The 23,149-nt window shown below is 44.1% G+C and overlaps 2 protein-coding genes across 2 annotated transcripts in view; both read right to left on the bottom strand.

Annotated features, from left to right (window-relative positions):
- Positions 1-2,356: 2,356 nt before the first annotated feature.
- Positions 2,357-6,908, bottom strand: LOC104577953 (putative glutamate receptor; the record flags this gene model as incomplete). The annotated part of the gene is made up of 7 exons (XM_088536106.1): positions 6,849-6,908; positions 5,360-5,419; positions 4,728-4,907; positions 4,059-4,285; positions 3,541-3,638; positions 2,922-3,139; positions 2,357-2,608 (listed from the first exon to the last, which is right to left on the bottom strand). Coding segments are annotated over exons 1-7 (1,095 nt in total), but the record flags the coding sequence as incomplete, so codon positions are not given.
- Positions 6,909-14,883: 7,975 nt separating this feature from the next.
- PLCH2 (phospholipase C eta 2) overlaps positions 14,884-23,149 on the bottom strand; it is a 60,500-nt gene continuing 52,234 nt past the window's right edge. The window contains exons 21-22 of the mRNA XM_088536203.1: positions 20,966-21,305; positions 14,884-16,727 (exon numbers count right to left, since the gene is read on the bottom strand). Of these exons, the coding sequence (XP_088392329.1) occupies positions 14,983-16,727; positions 20,966-21,305 (2,085 nt within the window). The 3' untranslated portion in view covers positions 14,884-14,982. The remainder of the gene's footprint in view (positions 16,728-20,965; positions 21,306-23,149) is intronic.

Below are 23,149 nucleotides of genomic sequence, written 5' to 3'. Positions count from 1 at the left end.
TTCCTTTCTCTTCCTTCCTTCCTTCCTTCTCCTTCTTCTCTTTCTTCCTTTCCTTCTCTTTCTTCTTCCTTCCTTCCTACCTTTCTTCTCTCTCCTTCCTTCTATCCTCAACTACCAAACAACCAACCACTAACAAACTAACAATCTCTACAACCCACACCAACAAACCAACACCAACAACCCAACACCAACAACAACAACCAACAACCACCCAAACAACACCAACCAACCCAACCAACAACAAACAAAACCACAACCACACCCACCCAAACACCAACCAAACCACACCACCCAAACCCCAACCAACAACAACCACCACCAACCAACCCAACCACACCCAACAACCAAACAACCAACACAACCAACCCCAACCCCCCCAACCCAACAACACACCCAAACCACCACCCCAACCCAACCCCACCCACCCCAACCACCAAACCCACCAACAAACCCCAAACCCACCACCCAACAACAACCCAACCCACCCCAAACCAACAACCACCCACCAAACCACCACCCACACCACCCCAACAACCCACCAAACCCCAACAACCCAACCCCACCCAACCAACCACCAACAACCAACCCAACCAACCCAAACCAACCAACCACCAACAACAACCAACCCCAACCCAACCAACACCCAAACCCAACCAACAACCCAACCACCCAACCAACACACCAACCAACACCCACCAACACCCACCCACCCACCACCCACAACCACACCACAACCAACCCACCACACCCCACCACCCCCAACACCCACCCCACACCCAACCAACCACCAACCCAACAACCACCCCACCACCCAACCACCACCACCCAACCACCCACCCACCCACCCACCACACCCCACCCACCAACCACCCACCACCACCCACCCCAACCACACCCAACCAACCAACCACAACACACCCACCCAACCCACCCACCAACAACCCAACCACCACCCACCAACCACCCAACCACCACCCCACCCCCACCCACCACCAACCAACCACCCACCCACCCACCCAACCAACCACCACCACCCACCCAACCACCCACCCACCACCCAACCACCACCACCCACCCACCAACCACCACCCACCCACCAACACCACCCACCCACCAACCACCCACCCACCCAACCAACCACCCACCCACCCACCCACCCACCCACCAACCAACACCCACCCACCACCCACCCAACCACCACCCACCACCACCCAACCACCCACCCACCCACCCAACCACCACCCACCCACCACCCACCACCCACCACCCACCAACCACCCACCCACCCACCCACCACCCACACCCAACCACCCACCCTCCCACCACCTCCCCTCCCACCCACCCACCTCCCATCCACCCACTCCACCACCACCCTCCACCCACCCTCCACCACCCACCCTCCACCCTACCTCCCTCCCTCCCTCCTCCCTCTCCTCCCCTCCCTCCCTCCCTCCACCCTCCTCCCTCCTTCCCTCCTCCCTCCCTCCTCCTCCCTCCTTCCCTCCCTCCCTCCTCCTCCCTCCCTCCCTTCCTCCCTCCCTCCCTTCCTTCCTTCCTTCCTTCCTCCTTCCTTCCTTCCTTCCTTCCTTCCTTCCTTCCTCCCTTCCTCCCTCCCTTCCTTCCTCCTCCCTTCCTCCCTCCCTCCCTCCCTCCTCCTTCCTTCCTCCCTTCCTTCCTCCCTCCCTCCTCCCTCCTCCCTTCCTCCCTCCCTCCTCCCTCCCTCCCTCCCTTCCCTCCCTTCCTCCCTCCCTCCCTCCCTTCCTTCCTTCCTCCCTTCCTTCCTTCCTCCCTCCCTCCCTTCCTCCCTCCCTCCCTCCCTTCCTCCCTCCCTCCCTCCCTCCCTCCCTTCCTTCCTCCCTCCCTCCCTCCCTCCCTTCCTCCCTCCCTTCCTTCCTTCCTTCCTTCCTTCCTTCCTCCCTCCCTTCCTCCCTCCCTTCCTTCCTCCCTCCCTCCCTTCCTTCCTCCCTCCCTCCCTTCCTTCCTTCCTCCCTCCCTCCCTCCCTTCCTCCCTCCCTCCCTCCCTTCCTCCCTCCCTCCCTCCCTCCCTTCCTCCCTCCCTCCCTTCCTTCCTTCCTCCCTCCCTCCCTTCCTCCCTCCCTCCCTTCCTTCCTCCCTCCCTCCCTCCCTTCCTCCCTCCCTCCCTTCCTCCCTCCCTCCCTCCCTTCCTTCCTCCCTTCCTCCCTCCCTTCCTCCCTCCCTTCCTTCCTTCCTCCCTCCCTCCCTCCCTTCCTTCCTCCCTTCCTCCCTCCCTTCCTCCCTCCCTTCCTTCCTTCCTCCCTCCCTCCCTTCCTCCCTCCCTCCCTTCCTTCCTTCCTTCCTTCCTCCCTCCCTCCCTCCCTCCCACCCACCCACCCACCAGGGCGATGCTCATCCAGCACTGACCCCTCGGGGTTGCTATCCCAAATCCTCTGGCTCCGATGACCTCCGGGGCCCTGATGAGGTTGCAGTGCCTGGCAGCAGCCAGCTCCTGTGACACCGATTCCCCGATGAAGGCGTAGTTGGAGTCCAGCACCCGCTGGATGGCCTCCTGGTAGGTTTTCACTAGGACATAGTCTCTTCTCTTCTCCATGTATTCGTAGATCAGCTGATGAACAGGATTCTTGGAGTTCTGTAATGACAGAATACTTGCAACACCTTATACTCCATTTGGGATATTAAATATACAAAATATTCCCCCCCTCAACAAAATGCTGGCATACGCTTCATGCCTGCAGCTTTTTTGTTCAACGTTCATAATCCTCACCCTATAGCCCTAATGACTAACACTACTGGCTTAGTAGAAAAGGAGCAGTAACGTGCATAGGTAGATGCCCTTCCTTACTGCCAAGGCAGTAGGAATCGCTGTCCACCATGAGGAGGCAGCTACCCAGCTCGCTACACGAGGGGCCTGTCATGTATAAATGGGGCAGGGACACGTTCACCTTGAAGAAGTGGTAGGTGGAGGAGCCGTCCAGTGTCCCGAACTCGAGCTCCCTTTGCTTCACCAGGTCCTCGAAGGTCTGGATGGGGAGCTGCTCGCTGCCCGCGCTCAGCAGCGCCGTGAAGTTGGCGATGTAGGCAGTCACCAGGGCGAGGGTGAAGAGCCACCAGATGGCAGCAATGACCCGCACGGAGAGCGCTTTGGGACGAGGGGTGACACCTGCACCAGCGGAGGGGCAAGAAAAAGTAGGGGAGAGAGACCACAAACATCAGCTCCATGAGCCTGACCTGCACCTGTGCAAAACCCACCCCCAGATATGAAGCAGCATCAGCAGCCAGATGTAAAGAGCTCCTCTCCCAAGAACCAGGGCGATGCTCATCCAAACATGTCCTGGAGCAATGGTCGCAGCAAAACAAATACCCGTCCTCAGCTGAAGCCAGGCAAATGCAAATTCCAGCAAGCACTACTCAAAATACACCCCAAATTGGGAGTTTTGGTGCTGCCACGGGGCCCAGTTAGAATGACTCCTGCAAAAGTACCCTGCTAGAGAGCACAGGCCGCGCCGCGCAGCCAGCCCGGAGCTGCTCCGCATGCCCCTCTTCTCAGCCCTCCCTGCTCACCTTGCAGTGCAAGTGCTCCTGCTCCGAACCAGAGGCTGTTTAGGAAGGTGAAGTGGTTTTCTTCTCTCTTTGGCTCATTCCATTCACAGGGACTCAATCTGGGGGGAAATGACAGGGTTAAAATCAGACACACTGTGACTGCAGCAATGTAGATAGTCTGGAAACACCCTTTCCTTCCTGGGATTATCTCCCTTTCTCTGTGGTGCAGTTTAAGCCATGCAAAGTTTTCCTGCTCACTGGCCTAAGTGCTCTGCAACCTGTCCCAGGTTTGCCAGCTGTTTTCTTCCTGAACCTTTGCATAACAGAGCTCTGCTCCTTCATAACCAGCTACTCTCAGAGCTCGCTAATCTGACACGACCTAAGCATTTGGAGCTCTACTTCTGGCCTTGCCCGGAGGATTCCTCTATGCAAGATGTACACCAGCACCTCCTTTAGTGCTTCAGTATCTTTGTAACTGGGAAAGCAGTTGACCCGAGCAAAGACTGTGAAAAAAATAAAATAAAATAAATCATTTTTACCTGGCAACAAGACAGAGGCAGAGGCACGTGAGCACATAAGCAAATAACAGGCCGGTCCATGTTTCTTTACTGAAGGGAGCCAGGAAGTGGAAGAGAGGCCTCTCCTGCGAGACGCTATCCTTGCGAAGCAGGATTCCGATCCCTGTCTGCAGGAACGGGGTGGTGAAGGAGACCACTTCTTCCCTTGCTGATGTGACCGTCAAGGGAGCCACTGCGATGTCTGCTTCCTGCAGGACAGGGAAAAAACAGTTGTCATCCAATGCACTTCATTTCCATCACAGATGGAGTACTTCCCAGGCTCAATGGGCAGATATCTATGTGCTCATGCAGGGAGATTACTGGGACACGAAGAAGGTAACGAAAGGTGAGCACTCTCTGCTTTATGATGAGCATTGATGTAGACTTTTAAAAATTGTTGAATAAAAGCCGTAGCATCCTTCTACTTACTGGTAAGTAATGGGCTCATCTCAAGCAAAGTTCACCTAAGAGTTAAACTGAAGGCAAATTCAGTTGAAGAGAAAACTAACTGCAAGTCCCTTGCTAGTCATCAATTTTATGCTAAAAAAAAAGACAGTCCCTGAGCAAGTTCTACTGAAGCCCACGAGCCTGCTAGCATAGTTCCTCCCTTGTTACAGCTGCAGTTACTCAAATATTCAAGTAAAAAATTACCTGTCTTATGATCTCGCCAATCATCCCTGTCCAGTTGCCTTTGGAAGAAATGGCTCCATACTGCCCATCGCTCACCACCTTCACCTTGTAGCTGAAGTGAAGCATTGCAGCAAGTGCTTTCAGCAGATCGATGCAGTATCCCTCCAGTTCTGTGCTTCTCACCATGACATATGGATCTTCCTGCACAGAGACAGAAACACATACATGGAACTACAAAGTCTCAATGGTCTCCAGTGCAACTGCTGGTAAAAGTAAGCCTTAGACCAATCCTCACATTAACATGGGGATGACATTTCTGAACCTACAAGGCATCCACTGCAGTCACGAGTCACTAGTCCTCCAGCAGGGAAGGGAAGCTGAATTCTGCAAGTCACCCTACCAGAGAAGCAACTGATAATCTTATCTCAGTCTCAATTTCATTTGATCCAATAAAACATTAGCAAACTACTATTTAGTACAAAGAGCTTGTATCTCCACAACATTGGGCAAGCACTCTAAAAATATTTATGTGATAAAGAGGAGTGTCAGTGTCACAGTCAAAAAAGTAAAAAAGTACCTCCAAATATATGTGTGGAACATGAAAAATGAGGTATAATCCCTGCCACTGTCAGTGTTGTGTCACTCTGCCTTACCAGGATTGTGGTGACAGTCAAGGTTGGAAGATCCTCTTCTGGCCTTTCTGTGTCAGGGCCCTGCAGGTCAAAAAAATGAAGGAGAAATAATTGGATTTTGCATGTCCCAGACATGGCCCCACTGAGTTGAGGTTTACATTATCATCATACTTTGGAGCTTTTTTTATAAAACACCTAAATTTGCCCCTGAACTCTGTAACAGTTCCTCTCCCCACTGCTCTACCTCCTTCATGCATTGCTGTTCCCTAACAGTAATTAATAACTTGTTAGTATTTCATTTGATTGTATGTTGCCAGCATACTTTGTCCAAAAGGAAATCACTTTAAATGTTGACATATTTATTCAGATACACAGTGCATGCAGTCTTCCAAGAAGATTAATTTATGATGCAGAAAAAACAGCTAGCAGCCAATTAAGGCCTCATTAGAGAGCAATTCCTGCAGACACAGAACATCAGGGAACATGAAATGAAGATGAGAAGACACAGGGATTCCTCCTGCATGAAATGCTGGATTAAAAAAACAAAACAAAACAAAACAAAAAAAAAAGAAATCATCCAACCTCGCAACTTCAGAATAAAAATAAAATTAAATTTAAAGTTGTCTAATTCTGTAAGCTATGGTGGTCTTAAGCATATCCCTTTTCTAAAAACCATCAGCTAGATTTCTGGACAGGGCGAGAGAGCCTGTGCGCTGCTGCAAGGTCTGCAGAAGAAGTTCAGCTCCGGCGTGAACTGAACAGACCGATTCAAAGTCTCTCTTTGGAGCGAAGGGACTTTGAAGGATGAGCTTTGTCGCTGAAGCTGCGGTCTGAAGTTACCTAACAGAGGGTGTTCTGGAGGGTGTTGTTATTGTCAGAAGAGCCACAATTTGCTGTTAGACAAAAGTCAAGAAAAAAGAAATCACTTCTATCCAGGCCATTTGGACAATTCCATTCACTTCCCTATGGTGCCATGACCCGGCCACCCAGCATCTCTGCTGCATTGTTTTCAGAACAGACACTATCCTGCCCCTTGTGAACAGCTACGTGCTGGAGCAGGTTAGATCTTAAGTAAAATGTGCCATCTTCCTTCTAAAGTCTGAGGAAGTTTGTCACAAAAATATATCTCTATGTTTAAAGCAAATCTGGGGAAGTTAAAAACACATTTTAACAACTGAAAACTGTATCTCCATATATGTTCATGTATGTCTGCGTGTATTGTCAATGCTAAGGAGTTTATAGTGATCACAAGCAAAAGAATAATTCTGAGATTTAAACTCTATAGCCACGACACCAGGCAGGGGTAAAGACAGATTCTACATTGGAGCAGGACTGAATTTTGAATATTGAAAGAAAAAAGAAAACAAAACAGACACAGACAGGCTGAGAAACAACAATGAAAAATACATTCAAATATCATAGCTCTTTGCAGGTTAAAAGCATTTTAAAATGTAAGATTTCCTCACGTGTGTCTTCATGGATACCTCTGCACCAATATTCTTAGACATACCTTACTCAGAGCATCATCATTCTTGCTAGCTCCTGAAAAAACAACAAAAATGAACCTCATGCAAGGCTTACATTTACAGCTCATTGATAGAAAAGTGTCACTAAGAGGTTTCACATTGAACTTTCACAAACAGAACGATTATCCTTGACTCAAAAGCTCATAGTGCAGGTGAGTCACAGCAATTCTCTCACATTTGCTTCCTCATTCACAGAGCAGTATTAGTGTGAAGAAAGCAAAAAAAAATAAAAAAATAAAAATAAAAAGCCAAAATTTAGACCTCGGAAGCTCCTAATTGCAACTTCATTATTATGGCTCTTGCTCAGGCATTGAAGAGTGGATTCTGAAGAATTGCAACTTTTTGCCCCCCATCAGGATGAAAAGGCAGCTGTCCTGCTACATCACTACACCAAGATTCCCCCCAGATTCCTGCAACACCTTCCCTTCACCCCTAAGGAAAAGAGTTCATCACCATTAAATTCATTTATTTGCTTTTCTACTTTTCTCTTCCCCTACTGATGATGAATTCATCTTGTCAAAGCAGGAAAACGAGAATATCCTGCAAGCGCAGGACAGAAACCCTCCTCTACCATGTACTAGAGGCCAGAGACACTGGCGACTCTGCTGTCAAATCTGCCACTGCCCTGCTTCATATTACTTCTCCCTCCGTCTTTCTCAGTCTCCAATTTGTAAAACACAGATAATGGTATCTTCCCCTTGGGTAAAAACTAGACGATTCACTCATAAACGTATTATTATTGAGGTTAACCACGCTTCTACTTTTATTCACTGTTCTGATGCAAAACTTGCCATGGTGAATGATTTGATCCCTGGCCTTCCTCTCATAACATTTGGAAGACTACCTCATCTCCCACCCGGACCCCAGGAGAGCTATATTAAAATGCAGAGTGAATGAAATGCAGAATTAACCAAAATTATGTCAATATATAACTCATCCAGAATGTTTTTTTTCCCTAGAATGTTTACATATATTAGAGTCAAAGAATTAACTGTCTAAAAGCAGAAGGTCAATCTCCCCCAAGCAAAAGCTTTTAGAGTTTTTTCATTAACTATAATATCATAATCATTCATTATGTATCATTCATTCTTCAATTCTGCATTTTCTGGTGTTTTGCTGAACACTATTGTAAAACAAAAACCTGTTTTTTCCCCTCTCCCCTGCTGCTCTCCATGGGAGCTGGGAACCTTCACAAAGGCCTTCTCTTGCCTCCTTTTGGAAGGGCCCTAGAGGCAGTGAGAGCTGGCTCCTTCCCGAGGGCCTGCTAGGGCCTCCTGCAAGAAAACACTTTGTACCGAGGCCTGAGCTCCCCCACGGCGGCCCTGGATGCAGCTGTTCAAAGCTGCATTGTGAGAACCACCAGCTCCTGAAAGGACCATGAGTAATCAGGTTGTGGCACTAACTCGAGGTTCAAGGCAGTGCCATTGCTCAGAAGCCAAGTACATATTGTGAGAATCCTTTGGGAAAGCCCATAAAAACATAACACAAAGGAAAGGGACACATCCCTCCCCACTCTCATCCCCCAGACTCCTGTGGCTGCAGGAAATAATTTTGCAAGCCAAAGAGCAGCCTTGTCCTTCCCTCTTCTGCAGGGCGTTTGCACAGAACCAGGCTTTTAATGATGGCTTTGGTCTTAATCAAATCTAAAGCCACATTCCTGCACTAAGACAGAATGTGGTGGGTACTAAGAATTAAAGGATCAAAGAATTAAGACACTGAAAGAAAGAAAAAAACCACCTTTGGATGCAGCCAGCATTGCTGGATCAAGAGCTGCTCTCACCTGCATGGCTGGATTCTCTTAGGAGCACCACGGTTGTCACCACACAGAACATGAAGCGAAGACCTTTGGCCATTGGAACAGAAGTAATTGGTGCCTAGAAGGGACTTCGTGCTAGGGATGAAAGGCGAGCAGTTAAAGCCAGTTTTATGGTTCATTTGTGCTAGGTAAATTGTGAGGATGTCTGGGATATTCTGCGTTCATTCTGGGCAATCCCAATTCAAACAGAGATCTCCAGGTGAAAGCACAGTCACTTCTGACACCAGGCATAACAAACACCAAGGGATTTGGGCACCAAAAAGGATGCCACAAACCCGTAAAGTGACGTTTGTCTTCCAGTCATCCCTTTGCTAAGGAGAGGCCAGGCCACCCCAGGTGCCAGGCACACAACGTGCGGGCACCAGATGAAGGAAGCTCGTACAGGAGCTGCTGCTGAAGCTCGAGTGCTTTTGGCCTTGCTCAGGGTTGCCGTGATCCATAAGATCATCCCCCAGTGCAGAACACAGACAGGCCGGTAGCTACTGTCCCTGCTGCCAGAACAGCACAGGAGCTGAGCAGCTAGAGCAGCTACCAGCGCACATAAAAGTGTCGGTAATCAGACTGAATCACCCAGGAACTGCTTATTCTCCAAAAAATAACCTGAATATTACTGCTATTTTTGTCCTTAAAATTAAGCATATACAACAAAATGTTTTATTATTTCAAGTGACCTCCTCTGGGAGAGGGGAAAAAGAGAGAGAGAGAGAGAGAATCAGCTGGTAATAAAATCTTTGCATTATCCTGAAAAACAGATTTTTTTAAAAAAAACACGCTAGTTGGCTGGTTGTCAAGAACTGGTACACCCTATTATGTGTGTGGGGGGGAAAGAAATTTTGTAAAGGCAAATACACTTCCCTAACTGTAATGCAGTATTAGAATCATTTAAAGACAAAGAGAACCAATTAAAGAGAGAATAAGGAGGGTGAGGGGCAGTGCCTCACAGTGGGCACAGAGCTCCATAACCACTACTTACATTAACCCTCGCAATCCCCATTCACTATCTCCCTGCACAAGTACTAGGAAAATTTCTCATGTTGGCTTTGCAGCAAGAAACCCCCTAAAAATCCAAACAAACAAAAACTCCACTAACTTAAACTGTCAATACCACTACTCCTCAACCGGTTTTCTGCATCCCTCACTGAATGAAGCATCAGTATCAAACAAGGCAATGGAAAAGAGCAGCCATCAGTCAGGAAGGAGACAGCTTGTTGCACACCGGGTTTAGTCCTGGACAGCTAGAACAAGAACAGCAACAATTCAAGGGAGCATCTCACTTACAGCAACTCCTTTAGCCACTCCTAGCTTGGGCTGGGGACCAGCAGAAGAAACGGGAGAACAGGCAAATGCAAATGCTGAAGAGTTGAGTGTTCACAGGGATTCATTCACACCGCTATAAGGGTGAAAGGGAGGGAGGAGCTGGGCTAAGGACTCCAGCACTGCCCACTCCAGTGGGTTTTTTCACTCCCAGAGAGGAGAAAACTTATGGAAGCAGCTTTGTTCAGCAGCTGAACACTACTGTATTGAGACTCAGAAAAATTGAATTCTATTAATGACCTAATGTGCCGCTTTATAAAAATCCCCTTCCTATAGCACTGTGTCTTACCTGCCCGCACCCGTCTCTCTTGATCCTGTAAGGTACTTAAGGAAAAGGCTTTCTCTGCTCTGTGGTCATCTCAGGAGATGGCTGGGGGACTCACTGATGACCATCACACACACAAAATGCAAAGCAAGAACCAGCATGTGTTAATCAAATGTCAACTCGAACTCACAGAATCATTCCAGGGAACTTAGGGAGCTGAAGGAAGGCCTGAGCTTCAAGGCAAACCATTAAATGCCTGGTCTAGCTTGTACAGACCTCTTTATATAGGCACAGAAACAAGTGAAAATTTCATCCTCATCTCCTTCATATTAAAAGTTTCACTTCATAAGTAAGCTGAAGGACAACAATTGGCTGATTCAGGTCAGGTCATCTATAAATATAGATATTAAGGCACTGTAATAGCAGAGTGGTGCCTTCAGAGGAACTCAGCATGGAGCAAACTGTCACAGACCGCCCTGCAGGGAACACAGAACATACCCCTCAAAAAGGAACAGAGCTTTACTCCCCTCTCGACTCGAAACACAGGTCAAGGCGAAGATACCTCAGCATCTTGAACAGCTTCATCTTCTTCCCAACGCTCTTCTCCTATATCTGCTGCTGAGTAAACCAGTATTAAACATTAACACCACTTGTCTTCTGTAGTCAAAAATTGCTTGTATTTCAATAAGATGCTTAGGAGCGACTGCATGTGGCGATACCTGCTCTAACAGAGTTCAAAGGCTTAACCCAAAGCTTGCTGCAATTTGGGAGGCCTTCCTTAGATCATGCTTAATGCACTTCAGAGCATGCTGTAAATCATTCTGCAATATAAATAATGACAAGGCACTACAGTTCTTCCTCTCAAACATATTTGCGTTTGTTCATAGACTCATTTCTAGGTGCTATCATAAGTAGTTTGAATGTGACTTGTTTAATATTGTAGAAGTTCTCCTAAAGGATTGCATGGAGGGTAGGTTAGTAAAAAAAAAAAAAAAAAAAAAAAAAAAACACTATCTGATCAGCTGATGTTTCCAGCTGTTTTTCATGAAGATCTTCTAGGTTTTAATAAGATGTATACTAGGTAGATGATTATTCACAGCTAGCAGCTAATGAGGGCTAATCAGGTACTAAGTTTTACTACAGGCAGCTGAAAGTATCTCAGCAGTGGCAAGGCAGTTTTTAAAAACAGAACCAAGTAGCCTCACTGTTCTTAAGTGGAAGGAAGATAGACTGTAAACCCCAAGTAATCCTAGGTGTACTTTGGAAATCTTGATCTCTTAATCTTACAGTTTAACAAACCGAAAAGCAGATGGAACTGAGTCCTCACAGGAAGAACTCAGGACAAGAGAAGGTATTTGCAATCTATACTTGTTATGCATTTTTCACTGTATTATTACCTAAAGCTTTGGGTGACGTATAGTCTGACGTATAGAACTGGTCTCATGAGTTTATAGAACCCTACTAGCTGTGCTGCCTTTCCCTTGATATCCTCTTTCAGCAGTTTTGTTTGTGGTGATTCATGCCCTAGAACAGAAAACATTAAAAACATAGTTGCAAAGATAACTTTGCTTAAGGTTTGGGGATTTTTCTTGAAAAAAAACAATACCCTAAAACATATATGTTATTGAGAACAATTATGGTATCTGAATCAGAATGACTTCAGAGCAAAAGAACATTTAAATAGCTCAGTAATTTTTAACTGAATTACTGACCTTTTTGGAAGAATGATTTCAGCTGCCCTTGTTACTCCTTTCTCTGCACTCCTGCTGTAGCTGTGTTTGTGCCACGTGTTTTCTGCAGACATGAAGACTCTTGTTCTGCTGCGGGAGATCCTGACCACTGCTTGGGCAGTGCTTGTGAAAGGCACTGCACTCAGCATGCCCTTTCCCTTGGGCTTTTTAGCCTCAATTTACATGTCTGTTGTATCCGCCTGCCATTTCAGGTGAGGAGGAGGGAATCTGGTATTTCACCTTGAATATCAGTGTATGGATGATACAGAAGATTTTTCTAAAGAGTAAGACTAAAGAAACATTTATAAAAGGAAAATCTGGGCTGCTATGAAGCTTGGCTACCACTTTTGTTACTTATAATCTTTATTGCTTTCCTTATCTTTTTAGACAACACCTTGGTTGCGCATGTCTTAGATGTGGCCAGCATATGCTGGTCATATCTGAATAAGCAAGGTCCCAATTCCCCCAACGAGCCTGGATGAATGAAGAGCAGAAATACTTACTAAACTACTTCTATCTGACAGTGTAGGTACCACAACACAAGTTCCACTCCGATGAACACACAGACACATCCCTAACAAGTTGACAAGGCAGTTCCTTTAACTTGTAAGCAGGACAAAATTCACATTTACCATATTAAAACCACAAACTGTTTTTCAAAAGTGTGTGATGCTTTTCTCAGAGTTGCATTCATTTCACGAGTATTGCTAAATCATTGAAAACTTACCTGATTATGAAACTCTGCCTTTTCAAAAGAGACAAATAAGCCCTTTAAACACTATCAGCCCTTTTGCTCACCAAACACACAGTGAAATTATCAGTTTCTTTACATCCTGAAATAAGTTTCTATGAAACTATCAAGTTGCACATGCTTTCTAGCTTTAGGGATGAAAAAGCTGCAACATTCTGCTGCCCAGAGCTAAAGTGCAAGCTGACCTCATGTCTCGAGAATGTTAATGAAATTTTATATTAGACAGCCGCTCGTTAAAATTATGAAAATAAGCTGTGGAGATTAAAGTCAGGATCAGGCTCACACAAATAAGCTTTTTGGGGAGACTGAGGTAAGCACTGAGTAACACACACATTCCCTGTGCACTTTACTAGGACAGGAAAAGTCATAGGAAAAGAAATATCATTTTTGAAGGAGTCCAATCAAAAGCAAATTTTTGCTGCAACACTTTCAGTAAGTCTTTAAATAACCTCAGTCGTGAAGTAGGGCTATCCTATTTGGAAAAGTGTAGTCGTGTTGTCTTCTCTGCAGTAATCACTGCTTTGCCTGTAACAGAATGAGCATCTGTTCTGCTTTGAGTTCTACAGATATCCCAAGATTTTCCATCCAGAGTTGTCACTGGCCCTGAGGAACAAGACACCACTTCAAAACTATTTATGTGCAGTGACAGGAGGATGCCAGTCTCTACCCATGTTGTGACAGACCTGCAAAAATTTCAGAAGGATCTGGAATGGCTACTACTCTGGAAAAAAAAAAAAAAAAAAAAAGGTAAAACTAGATGTTATCCACTAAGGAAATTTTAAAGCATGAAAGGATAGCGTGAAGTGTGTTTGCATACCACCAACTTTTAGACAGCATGAAAAAAGTGACACTTTACAGCTAAGTACTCAACAGTTGCAAGGTTAAATATGTTTATTTTAACTGTCAGGTGGTGTTACAACAGATTTATAGGTTTTGCGCTATACACAGAATTATTATTAAAAACAAAAGCAAAATACCCTTTCAGAAGGGATTCTATGCATCCTGAAAATAAAATTAAACCTCTGTTTCTCTTTAAAATGCATCATAGTAAACATTCTTCTCCATCATTGATAAAATGTGCATCTATAATAAATGACATAATAATTCTGGAAGTAGGGGAAACCAAAAATAAAAAGGTGGAAAATAGGGAGGTAAAAGGGATATTTTGTTTAGGTTGATACTTAATTCTAAATATGTTCATCTAAAAAAAAATTAAATATATCTTTTTTTTAACATATAATTGAAAATTTTGTATGGCAGTGCAATACAGAAAAAGTACAATTCATCCAAAAGGTGCTATGTACAGCAGCATTGTTTAAATAGCATAAAGAATAGGTGGTTCTGTTTCACAGGAAAGACTAGCGCACCAGTTAGCCGTTTTGGAGCTGAAGTTGGAAGATGTTTCCTGATTTATTAATTCCCTTTTCTCTCTTGGCTCCTTTCCACAGATTAGATTTTGAAACAAGGAATGGTCACAGTTCGTTTCAAGTGCCTGTATGTGCATATATAAGGGCAAACATATATACATGCATACACACACATATATATATGTATATTTATAAATATAAACAAACTCATTTTTTAAAAAATCATTGTTTTAGAAAATGGTGAGAGCTTTTTTCTTGAAAAAATGAGGCAATGTAGATTTGCACTAAAAAAAAAAAAAGGGTCCATGATAGAAGATGGAATTTACTTTCTTTTATGTATTATTAACTCAGGAAACAATTATACTACAGTTTTGGCTGTCTCCCAGAGAAGATGCTCTCAGATGCCTCACATTCTTAAAAAAAAAAAAAAAAAAAAAAAAAAAAATAGTGGACATCATTTTAACCATAGCAAAATTTACCTTAGTTGTTGTTAACAGCACAAAGATGTTTACCTGCTATGGTAATCAAACCCTGAAATTAGTAAAGACTGTGCATTTTGCACAGCATAAATTGCAAGTGCAAAGCAGTGGTCACAGACAAAGGAGGCTGGAAAAAATGTAATAATAAAAAAGATGTCAGGTCGTCAAGCTTGTAAAAATACAAGCCTTTGATTCTGCTTGTTTTTTCTACTTCCATAGACTGTTGACAATTGTAAAACATTCATCTACTCTTTTTGAGTCATGATCTTAAGTACCTTTACCATCAAGGGAAGACCAGGAATAATTATGCCATACGAGGAAATCCTATGCCTCTTAGGTCACTACATTTTTTCTTTACAGGAATGTAAACATCACCTTATTCAGTGCTTCCCAGAATTACAATTTCAGCATAAAAAAGACTTCTGTGTCAGGGTTATAATCAGTCTCGCTCTTAGGCTGGGATGTAAACACGGTAGGAGATGTGACGTCCATACAAACTCCTTTTACAACACTGCAGGCTCCCTCTGGATTTCCTCTCTCCTCAATGGGGCTCCCGCTGAGCTGGCCAAGGCTTTGCAACCGCTGCCGCTCCTGGGCTTGCTTGGCCCTGTTGGCAATGTACCGTACCCTGCTTTGACTCCGAGACGAAGACCTGCGCAGGAGTCCCAAGCTCTCCCCTTCCTCTTCGGATTCAGTTGGATCAAGACTGGTAGGCGACGTGATATCATTTTCCTGCTGAAAGGCCGTCAGCTTCCTTAGCTGTTCAGTCAGCTCATCCTGACACCTGACTGCTGGTCTCAAACTGGAGGAGCGACGCTGCTCCCGCATTGATCGAGTGACAAAACTCTTGCTGATGCTCCGGTACTTGCTTTCAAAAGTGCACACGATATCATCAGAGGTAAGGTCTCCAAGGCTTTTGGATTTTGCCTGGCTATTCCCAACCTTATCTTGTGCTTTGGATTTGAGAGAAGATTGTCTGAGACTTTCCATGTAGAGTCTGCTCCAGGTATGTCTTCTAGGGATGGATGAGAACGCATCTTGAGAGCTCCTGACAAGAGGTCGGGGGCATAACTCATCCTCTGGCAGCTGATCAGACCTCAGATTAGGACTGGATTTGCTCTTGCTCACCACCGGCATCTCGCTACCTGATGCTGTAGCAGATCGCGGGCGCATACCCTTTCTAACAGCAAGGGGCTCAAAATTTTCATGTCGGATGCCAAGATCTGGAAGGCTTTTGCGAGCTAGATTGGGAAGAGAGAGATCTATCACAGTGTCATTGGAGGACATGCTGGAAGAGGAAGACATGCTGTCACGGTGATTGCTGCAATCTAGCTTGCTCCAGATCTGGTCATTAACAGTAGCATCAAAATACACTTCTGCCGCTGGAGACTGGCTACTTGGGTTTTTTATTAAGGCTGAGGAGTCTGACATCTTGTGACCCACACTCTTTGACTTCCTTGTTAACAAATAAGAGCTGGTTTGAGAAACAGAAACAGCTGGAGTCTGTGCAGCTTGGGCCTTGTGGAAAGCTCCAGGAGGCAAAACTAGCTGTGTGCTGTTAATCACATTGTTATGCTGCAGAGGGGCAGCTGCTGCACCAAGCTTTCGGCCTTTGGATTCAGTGCTGATTTTCAGGTCTGTTAATACATGACCTGGTTGGTCACCTTGCCTCTGGCAGCCCTCAGCAGCTTGGTCAGCAGTCTTGTCCACGGCCACCACCAGCCAGGCTTGTTGAGGATGCACGGCTAAACTCAACTGATCTTCGGCGCTGCTGTTTGCCTGTGTCCCACCGTTTTCTTCTTTGAAACACCCTGCCACATCTGTCCTTTCATCCTCTTGGACTAATACACTTGTGTTGGCTGCTGCTGCGCTCACCTGCACTTGGTCTTCTGCAGCCACGTTCGCTCTTGGTTCTTTGGAACGCAGAGGTTCTTCCGTGGGATTGGATGTGCTGCTTTCTTCCGACTGAGATTCAGTGGAACGACCAGATACAGACACTTCTTCGGAATCACAGTACGGGGCAATGGGCAGGGGGAAGACGCTGGCATGTTGGTTTTCATTGGCAATACTGGGCTCTTCAGTGATAGTTTCTAGGCTGCATAAAGAAGTGACTGACTTCTGCATGGAGAACTGGCAGATACCTATCAGGGAGATACAAAGGAGACAGGAAAAAGAAACAAACAAAAGAGATACAAGGTTAAACATTTTTACCAAATGTAGATTTATTCTTTACATACTATCTTTCTGTTTGTAAAGTAGCCAAAAACATCAGTCATGTTTTTTAAAGTAACTTTTACGATTTCAAATGTCAAGAAAGGCACTAAAACACTCTACTTGCTCAGTTTGAGCTATCCAACAGCCAAGCTGCTTTTGAAAGATCTCAGTCTATGCTTATTGGCAATGTGTTTTGTCGCTTGCCCATATTCCAAGAATGGTACCAGTCAGTTCCTTAGTGTCCTGTTACCCCTTCTCAGAACTTCTCTTCACCCACTATCCAGCACCACATGAATTGCTTTAGCCCCTCCATCTCCCAGAAATGGCAGCACGTCAGAGCACTCTCATGTATAACCACTGCTCAACCAACACATGTAATTCCAAGTGTCAGTTACACAGAAATGCAGCAGCAAAGACTTCTGAAATGGATTGCAAGTAAAATGATTTGTATGTGTACAAAGTGCTGTAGTCAATGCGCCTTTTCAAAACTTTTAATAAAGTAACTTTGTTTTGTTAAAAGGTTTGTTGTTTATTCTTCAAAAACTCTACAAGGATGCATATTCCATGAACACCAGGCTGGCAATATCTTCCTGAAGAGTCAGCAGAGCTGCTAAAAGGACACTCCAGCTGCAGTATTTATACCACGTACCCTACGCCACAAAGCAGCCATGCCAAAAGGACACTTTTCACACCTCTAAACCACAATGCAAACATGCTGCAAGAACTAGCAAAGCATCACAAAGAAGCTGGACAACAGCCTCAAGAATATAAGAGCAGGTAATTAATAAGTCTGGAAGCAAACAAACAAAAAGGCATACAGGCAACAAGGTGCTTGAATCAGTGACACTCAGGAGACAGTTACCTTTTATTTGCTTGTCCTTTCAGTTCTTAACTAGAGAGAGAGAGTGTGCATGTAGAATAATAGGACAGAACAGAGGAAAAATTCCAGTTAATATAGGGAAGGCAGGTGCAGGTAACAGGATAAATTAATGGGGAGAGAGGGAAGGGAAATAGAGAGGAATAGCCACGTATTTCTTGTAGGATCCTAGGAATTTGTGTATTTATTTAATTAAACAGTGCACTCAATGGATTCCAGAAACGGATTCATATTAAATGCATTAATTTTGTCACAGAATTAGAAAAAGAAAAGACTTTTTTGTTATTTTTCAATGATTTTTCATAAGATAAGCTTGAAAAATATCAGTGTTTTTTCCCTCCATCTGCCACATAGAAATCGGTAGAAAAACTACAATTCAAACTGCCCACAAATAAGTTGCCCAAAATATATGCAACATCACTGCAGTTCACAATGCAATATGGCAGCATAAAACTGTACCACTCAAATGAGACAAAACAGACATCCCACAAGAGAGATGGCACACTCATACCAAGCATAAATATATCTGCTTCCCTTGAAGAGATGCCCATTATAGAAACAGATGGCCCATATGCACCTAGAGGACTAGCAGGCACAGTAAGACCAGTCTGGTAAATCACTGCACAAAAGCAAAAGCTTTACCCAGATGGACCGATCAGAATCAGTCTTAGTGACTAGTAAAAGGATTAAGTATCCAAAATAGCATCACTTCCTCTTTTTGCAGCTCCTTTTTTCTCAGGTAAAATTCTTCATCCCCTGAAATTAATGATCCACCTTCCACAGATGGTACCACTTCACAACCAAGTATCCATAGGTTTTCTCTTTGGTTTGTTTCCCAGGGGACTACCTGCTTCCATAACCACACAGCTGGAATAACAGAGAGGCCATACACTCCACAGGGCTGGGGGAAGGAAGCTGCCCTCCTCTTCACACACCTTTTTTAAGGCAATGGACCTTTTTCTGCGTTACAAAAGTACGCTGAAAGCCTCCTGGCCTTGCCTTTCACCACTCATATTTCAAATCTAGCCTCCTGACAGAAAGCCTGTGAAAGGAGAGAGCTATTTAGCAGCCTATATTCCACTAGTGGGAGTGTTCAAAGGGAAGAATGCATCTTGATTGCTGTGTGTACAGAAGCAAAGGTCACTATTCCCACCTTAGCAGCCTTTTCAATACTGCTATGAGTGTCTGGAGGGGTCCAGAGCTGATCAGACTCATGGACTCTCCTTGTCCCCATCCAGGCTAGGTCATCAGCAACATAAGGCAAAATACTAGAAGCTGCAATGATGTTGCCATTAAAGGGGCAAACTAGAGGCTATCGTTTCCCGTCTCATCATTCTGGCACTTTATTTCAATGGAACATTAATTATGAAATGCATCAGGCTAACATTACTGGTTTCCTTGGTGTCTTGGCCTAAAGCACGAAAATAGCCGGGTTGGGGGGAAACACGCTGTTTTTGCAAACACAGTGTTTGTCACCAGGATCATCAGTATCCAGTCCAAGGGATTGCTTCACTATTTTTAAGGATTGTTCATTCCATGCTTGAGAAGTCAGATGGATTTAATCAAATTTCAAGCATATCACAATATTTATTTAGTGACTTAGAGGGCTGGCGGGGGACCTGGCACTAATAATGGGAAAGGGCTCCATATGTCACAATACTCAGAGCTTATGAAAAGCCTAATGCCAATAATCTAAGTGCAGGAAGACTTCTGCTGTTTTGGATTAATTTCAAGCCATGGGAATTGGCAAAATTCTTCCTTCTCTTCCCCTTCCTTACCCTGGTGTTTTCTTGAAAGCTCTAAGCACATCTTGGGAAAAGGAGGTTAAAAAAAGAGATTTAAAAAGTGAAAAAAACAAAAAACAAAAAAAAAAACAGGAATTGCAGACACCCAGTAAGATCAAATCAATTCAATAAGCAGAATGTTTTAAATTTCTGTATTTCAGTCAGAATCAACTACTTAAAAAGGGATCACATCTTCAGAAGCACCAAAGTGCTTCAGAAACACGTGATTGTTCTCTTGAATAAGACAGACCAGAGAATTCCATCCAGTAATTCCTGAGTGATGTCAGTACCTTACACTGAATGGCAAATTCTCTGATGAATGGACTGGTCTGACTAATTTCAGCTCCATTGTGATTATATCTCAATGAAATATAAACATTGATAAAATAATGCTGCTTGTAAATATGTTTTTCTCACATTCTCCTTAATGCTCTGTTTGGATCTTAAAATTTACTTGCATCATATCATGTTCACTTAGAAAAAAAAAAGGCAAGGAAACAAAAAAACTTCAACAAACAATCCAAACATTCATGGACTATTGACAGTTTTACTACTGGAGATGGTTGACTAGGCATGGGAAGGACTAATCTAAACTAGACACATCTAAAAAATATGTTTATACACAGATGTTTGTCTTTCATTGCCAAGAGAAAAAAACAACTAAAAAAAAAAGAGCTTTTGATACCAAAACAACACACAAAAGCTTCTAAGGAGAGAGGACATGCAGCAGGCGGGGCAATGATGCAATCTAAGGTGGATAAGGGTGAAGAAAGTCTGTTCTTACCAGTAAAGAATATAGGGGATTTACTTCGAATTTCCTCCAATTTTTGAACGAACAAGGCATTCATTTCCCGCTGTAGGGTGCCCACTTGCCTTCGAGAAGTTTCAGGCCAGCGCTTGGGGAATTCTGGGCTTCCAAGGCTTTCTAGACTGCTGGAATTGGAGGATATGGAGCCACTGGTGGCTGCAACCAAGTTCACAGTGCTGCCATACTTGCCACCTGACTGGCACTGCCAGCGATGCCGGGAATGAGGCTTCATTCCATGACATTTGGATTCAGCAGTTTTCTTCCCTGAGGTCACCAAAGACTGGCTGCCCCTTATCGGGTCACCGGCAGTTCCAGAGCTGCTGCAAGGCTGCAAATCTGATCGTGGCCTTGGCTGATCTTTAATACCCCAGGTTTTTAGTTCTAACCTCTCTTCTCCAGTTATACTGCTATACTGCTCATGGTGAGGCATATCTTTAGCAAGAGGCCTGGTAGGCTGGTCACTCCATTTGCATTCTAGATCTGGGCTTTCTTTGGACCCAATCATGCATTTCATGCAATTAGTGGCTACTCCAATCCTACCAGAGCCGTTGATGGCGCAGCGTGCAAAGATACTCTGCTTCTCACTCTGCTGCTCCTGAAGACGGACCCTGTTCGACCTCCGAATGGGTTCACTGAAAGCAGAACCCCCTTGAACACAACCTTGGCTTTTACCTTTGCCACAAGGATGGGCCTTACCTTTCCACCCTTTGCCATGTACCTCCCCATTGGCACCATCTCTGGGAGCTGGTGACGGACAAGCACTGTCGAGCGTTTGCTCAAAGTGAGGCTGAGAAGTGTCTTCCACTTCATGGTCTTCGCTGGCCCCTTCAGAGCTGTTATCTTTGGTGTCAAAAGCAATTTCTGGAAACCCTTTCTTGTTTTTCTTCTGGGTTTTGGTGGGTGCACTCGCTGTGCGTCTCAAGATGTGGCCACTAAAGGAATGTTTGCGATGGAGCTGACCAGCAGCATGACTGTCCAGAGATGCCTGCTTTGGATTTCTGAGAAAAAGACCTTTTAGACCCAATGTTTGTTTGGCCTGGAAAATAATTAAAAAAAAAAAAAAAACCTTAGTATAAAACACAAACCTCTTCCTTTGAGCAACATATACACATATGCATGCAACACAGGGTCTCCTGCCATATTCCTACCTTCAGAATGGGAACTAAACTGAAAATAGGACAGATATTTAAAAAGGGGAAAAAAATCAGTAACAACAGTTTTGCAAGATCTCACATCTTTTTTTTTTCCCCGATTACAGTTTTAGACAAAATTTCCCCACAGCCTTGTTCCTGTATTTGCCACCTTTTCTTACTGTCACATAGCTACTTACAAAGAAAACACAAGCACTAGATAATAAAGAGAAAAAAATGGAAATATTTCACCTATTAGGATCTATTTCTGAAAGATGAAAAGTTTTTCAAAGTGTGCTAAAAGTGACAAAGCTTAGAATATTCAGAATGTCACAGATTTCAGACTCCTACAACTACAGTTCAGGTAAGTTCTTTTTAGCAACACAGTCTTTTTATTTTATTTTATTTTGGGAAGACACAAAGCCCTGTGAGGTATGGGACAGCAGGTATGGCCACAATACTGTCCCAAGAGTTTCTTCCTAGGGATACATAGCAGAACCCAGAGGAGGCATAGAAAATCAGAATCCAAGGATAAGGGAGACTTACAGATTTGTTGCAAACTTGTCTGTTCTTTAAGGAATGTAAGCCACTTGGAAATGTGCATAAAAAAAATACTGAAGCAAATCTCTAGAAAGTGAATGTTTATGCAACCATCACAATATATAAACCGGCCCCAGAAACCCCGTTAAGGGATAAGTCTCCCGGACTCCCAAAGTACTCAGCTAGAACACTTCTCCAGAGGGCAATTTGGAATAGTTAAAAGGGATTAAAAGTCTGAAGAGATTGCCAGTAACAGCGTGGGTAGAATACAGCGGCAAACTTTCTAATCTAGGCATTTAAAGCACTTGCACTTAAAGTATGTGGTGTAAATGATCCCTAAGAATGGCCACAGAGGAATTGCTGCAACCCAGCTACTGTAAACCCAAGTTCCAGGAAATAGGAGGGAAATCTGAATGAGATTTATGCCTTTAAATCACACCATAGTACAACTAATGCTACACATACTGCAACTCAGTGTTATCTTAAATGGTCACTATGTGTCTTCAAAAAAAAAATCAACAGCAGTTTCAGAGACTCAAGACACACTAAAATTGGACCAATTAGAATAGCTTAAGAATTAAAATAATTAGAAACATTGAGCTGAATTTTCTGGCTTGTGCAGGAAGTTGTAATTGAGCAGAGATGGACATCAGATACCACCAAATTTAATCTTTCCTGTCTCTTACACTGGAGATAATGACCAGCCCTCTGACTTTGCACAGGAAAGACATACACCAAAGTGCCCAGCTCTGGAATAAAAATAGTGCTCAGGGTAAATGAGGGAAAGAAACTGAAACACCTGTGCCCCCTTCCCCTTACCAAAATAGTCCAGCCTTTAGAAATGGAGGCAGTTTAGAAAAGCATTTTAAAAACCTTTTTCATTTTACCTGCCATGCATCATGAATTTTTAATGACAATGGCCCTTTAAGCTAAAAAATATTCCTGACTTAAACAGCACAGATAATGAATGCGATGTTCAAATGGAGCTTTACATTCTTTTGGAATAGAATTAATACTATCATGAATACCAGTTTAACTGGATATATATATATATATATATATATATATATGATCTCTGAACTCTTCTCTTGCTATCTGTGTGATTACATTTTGATTATTTTCTACACTTCATCACTTCCAACACTTATCCAAAGTATGTCACCTATGTTTTCATCACTGAAGAAACACATTATAAACAAGCAAAGTTAGT

Source organism: Tinamus guttatus, unplaced genomic scaffold, assembly GCF_059628265.1.
Source record: "Tinamus guttatus ecotype Peru unplaced genomic scaffold, ASM5962826v1 Tinamus_guttatus_pri_ptg000652l, whole genome shotgun sequence".
Taxonomy (NCBI): Eukaryota; Metazoa; Chordata; class Aves; order Tinamiformes; family Tinamidae; genus Tinamus; species Tinamus guttatus.
Note: the sequence above shows the minus strand (reverse complement) of the source record. Positions and strands in the feature narration are given on the sequence as shown.